The following is a 4,054-nucleotide window of genomic DNA, read 5'->3' as shown; positions in this document are numbered from 1 at the left end:
CCCCGGCCCCCCACACGTACCATTCATTGAAGTGGGAGGAGAGGCCGTTGTGGCCTCCGGCCGTCCCGCTGCCCCCGCCAGAGCCGCCGCCGCCGCCGCCGCCCCCGCCCGCCCCGCCGCCGCCCCCGCCGCCGCCGCCGCCGCCTCCACCGGAGCCTCCGCCCGCGCCGCCGCCGCCGCCCGAGCCTCCGCCCCGATGCACCGCGGACACCGCCGCCGCCGCCGCCGCCGCCGCCGCTGCCGCCGCCGCCGCCGGGGAGAGGTTGGAGCTGCTCTGGGGCTCGGCGCTGGGGGACACCAGCCCCGGGGGCGTGGACGACTCGTAGCCGGAGCTGGCGGCAGGGGAGGACTCGGAGCCCTGCGGGGAGGACTCATGGACCTTCAAGACAAAAGCCGGGAGGGGAGACCAAAGGGGACTGGGTGTGAGTGCAGCTGCTGTGGGGCCGGGCCCCCGGGAGGAGCACCCCCATAAATGCCCCCCCCGCGGCCCCGGGGAACCCTCGCCTTCCCGGGCCGGCCACCTCGCCCTCCTCCCGGCCTCCCCGGTGGTACCTTCATGTGTTTCCGCAGCGAGCTGGGGTGCGTGTAGGACTTGTCGCACATCTTGCACAGATAGGGCTTATCGGAGGTGTGGACGTGCATATGCTTCTTCCTGTCGCTGCTGTTGGCGAAGCGCCGGTCGCAGCCCTCGAACTCACACTGGAAAGGCTTCTCCCCTGTGGACACGAACATGGGCGCTTGCTGCCGACGCCCAGAGCCCCCCGGGACCCCCACCCCACCCCGGAGGGGGCCAGGCCTCCGGGAGGAGGGAAGAGGGGCGATAAGGGCCTGGCTTCTTTAAACAAGGCGGACCCCTCTGTGGCAGAACCAAGACGAAATTAACTGCCGTCCCTCCTGACAGTCGTGCTCATTGATTTCGTATTTTACTTTTCTTCCAGGCTGACCCGCATTTCCTCAAAGTTATGACGAATGTGGGGTAGCACCCCACTCCTGCCTGCCTTTCTATATAGGGCTTCTTGGATTCGCAGCTTCTAACGAGTTGGTCTCGCCCTGGAGAAGCTGTTATTATGACAAAATATTTGGGGCATTATCAGAATCACACAGGCTGCTGGGCTGCTGTCGGCTTCTCTCTGGGGCCAGTAGGCAATTACGTTTGGAGTTGCTGTGTGTTGTTTGGGGACTGTGCTGTGGATAGTGACTGAGCCAGTATTTTTCGTCCAAAATTCTGCAAATTGAATTAACCATAATCCTAGGCTCACTTCCAGTCTTTTTTAAAGAGAAGTTGGGAAAGAGATAAGTATCAGAGGTAAGGCAGCACCTGGCGATTGCAGAGAGGCACAGGCTGGGCAGTGGGTGTGGGGGGGGGTGTCAGCAAAGGCTTTCAGAATCTCCCTGTTTAATTTTCTGGCTGTCCCTGCATCCTGTTGCCAGAATTCCAAATGCTTGGAGTCATTTAGAGGTGTGAGAACTCAAACACTGTTCCCCTTGGAAAGGGGACCATTTAACGTTAAATTCCATTAGCACCTAAATTGTTTTTTAAAGACATCCGCTCAGACGCAGGACTCGAAAGCGAGCATTTCATGCAAATAGATTTCTCAAATTTTAAACCTTGTTAAAAGCTTGTCTCGCACCTCGGCTCCCTCCCTTCCCGGAAGAGAACAATAGGCCGCTGGCGCATCCCCACTTCGGAGTAAATATTGACGGGGGAAGTTGCTAAAACATTTGGCTTTCTTTTAGGAAATCGTCTGGCACGATTTCGGCTGGGACCCGGTCATAGATGAATAATCTATGAGGCGAGAGGCGCGTTCTTTCTCGGCTCCCTCTTCTCACGCGATTTTGCCCCGCGGGGCCTCGCTGCCCCGGGCTCTTGCTGACCCGGTTGTCGGTCCAAGTTTGGAATCTCAGAGGGTGCCCATTAGACAATTTCACAAACTGCTGCGAACCCACCGTAGAGCCCCGCGACCCACCTCGAGATGGGCTTTAAAAACGAGAAACGCTTTACAGCTTCGGCTCTCACCAGACTCATCTTTCATGGGAAACAGTCCGGGTAAGGACGTTTGGACCCCGAGTAAAAGAAGTGGGAAAACACACAAGCCACTCAAACGCAGACACACACCCGGAGCAGAAACGCACATTCAGACAAGCTGGCAGAATCCTCTCTAGGCTCGATCCCCGGACACCAAGTTGGAGAGCAGTTTTATTTTGTGCGTTCTATTTAGGACGGAAATTATTAACCGGGGCTGAGCAGACCAAGCAACTGCATCACCCAAAGCATACCTTTGATGTTACCGTGATCATTTAAAACTCAATTTCCGCACATGGAAAAACCCAACCCAATAATATTCTTTCATTCTCCAACAAAAACAAGCTGCTGGCTCTCTCGCACACACAAAAACATCTCCCATCCCAGGGCAGGGGCTGGCGGTCGGCGCGTTTCTCCCAGCCCACCAACCACGGCCTCTCTTCCCCTCTACGCCCCGTCCCTGTCCCGACCCGCGGTTACCTGTGTGGGTCCTTTTGTGGATCTTGAGGTTCTCGGAGCGCGCGAAGACCTTGCCGCAGCCCGGGAAGGGGCAGGGGAAGGGCTTCTCGCCGGTGTGCACGCGGATGTGGTTGACCAGTTTGTATTTGGCCTTGAAGGGCTTGCCCTCGCGCGGACACTCTTCCCAGAAGCAGACGTGGTTGCTCTGCTCCGGGCCGCCGACGTGCTCCACGGAGACGTGGGTCACCAGCTCGTGCATGGTGCTGAAAGTTTTGTTGCAGCTCTTCTTGGGGTTGCTCAGCTGCTCCGGGTCGATCCACTTGCAGATGAGCTCCTGCTTGATGCACTGCTGCCGCATGTAGCGGAAAAAGGCACCAGGGTGGTGGTGGTGGTGGTGGTGGTGGGCGGCGGCCGCTGCCATGTTCATACCCATGTTCATATTCATGGGGCCGTATTGGTTGTGGAGCTGCGCCGCCGAGTAGGGGTCGGTCCGCGGGCTGGCCACCTGGCGGTACTGATCCGAGCGCCCGAACACCTCGCCGGGCAGCCCGAGGCGCATCTGCCCATTGAGCACATTCTGCGAGCCGTGCGGCCCGTGCTGCTCCGGGAGGCCGGGAAAGAGGAGGTGGCCCTGCGCGTCCGAGTGCGCGTGGTGCAGGCCGCCGGCTCCCGGCCCGAACAGCCCATGCTGCCCGCCGCCCGGCGCCGAGTCGCCGAAGCCGCGGCTGCGGAACAGGAAGTCCCGGGTGGAGTTGAAGGGCGGCCCAGAGTAGGAGCCGACATGCGCGGCATGGGGCCCGAGTGCGGCGGCGGCCGCGGCGGCCGCGGCGGAGCCGGGGTAGGCGCCGGGGCCCTGCGACGTGAACGCCGAGCTCTGGCCGGGGGACAACTCGTGCGCGCCCGGGTTGAGCTTGAAGGCGCCCATGTGCGCGGCCGCCGAGTCCACGAAGCCGTTCTGCGCCGCCGCCAGGCTCAGTTCGCGGTCCTGCATCTCCGCGGCCGCCGCCGCCGCCGCCGCGGCCGAGTGGTGATGGTGGCGCGCGAAGCTGCCCACCCCGATGGCCGGGAACTGCGGCCCCGCGTCCAGGAGCATGGCCAGCGCGTCTGCCCTCCCCGCCGGCCCCGGCGAGCCCCGCGCCTCCTCGGCTCCAACTCCCGCCCCGCGCGCGGTACGTTCAGCGGCCGCCCGGCTCCAAGCGCAGGCGGCGGAGGTGGTGGCGGCTTCAGACCCGGGAGCCGCGCTCCTGCGCCCGCCGCCTCCGCCGCCGCCTGGATCTGCCTCGGGCGGCCAGGCGCGGAGCGAAAGCGCGGAGAGGAAGAGGAGGAGGCGGCGGCGGCGGAGGAGGCGCGGGAGGAGGAGGAGGAGGTGGTGGAGAAGAGTCCAAAGCCAGGCGGAGAACCAAAGTGTATTAAAGGAGCTGCGGCGGGGGCGGGCAGGGCAGGGGAGGGCGGGCGGGAGGAGGGAGCGGGAGGGAGGTGTGGGGAACTGAGCGGAGAGGGGGGTCGACGGGGGGCGAGCGCAGCGCAGCGGCCCCCACCCCTGCGCGCACTCGCGCGCGCACGCACTCACTC

General features: G+C 63.2%; 1 protein-coding gene across 1 annotated transcript in view; it reads right to left on the bottom strand.

Moving 5' to 3' along the window:
* ZIC2 (Zic family member 2) overlaps nt 1–3,590 on the bottom strand; it is a 6,751-nt gene extending 3,161 nt beyond the window's left edge. The window contains exons 1-3 of the mRNA XM_024123153.1: nt 2,504–3,590; nt 553–716; nt 15–379 (exon numbers count right to left, since the gene is read on the bottom strand). Coding sequence (XP_023978921.1) covers nt 15–379; nt 553–716; nt 2,504–3,575 — 1,601 coding nt within the window. The 5' untranslated portion in view covers nt 3,576–3,590. The remainder of the gene's footprint in view (nt 1–14; nt 380–552; nt 717–2,503) is intronic.
* Between the last annotated feature and the right edge of the window lie 464 nt (nt 3,591–4,054).

This window comes from Physeter macrocephalus, chromosome 13 (genome assembly GCF_002837175.3).
Source record: "Physeter macrocephalus isolate SW-GA chromosome 13, ASM283717v5, whole genome shotgun sequence".
In the NCBI taxonomy this organism is placed as follows: domain Eukaryota; kingdom Metazoa; phylum Chordata; class Mammalia; order Artiodactyla; family Physeteridae; genus Physeter; species Physeter macrocephalus.
The sequence above is the reverse complement of the archived record's forward strand: the minus strand, read 5'-3'. Positions and strand labels throughout refer to the sequence as shown.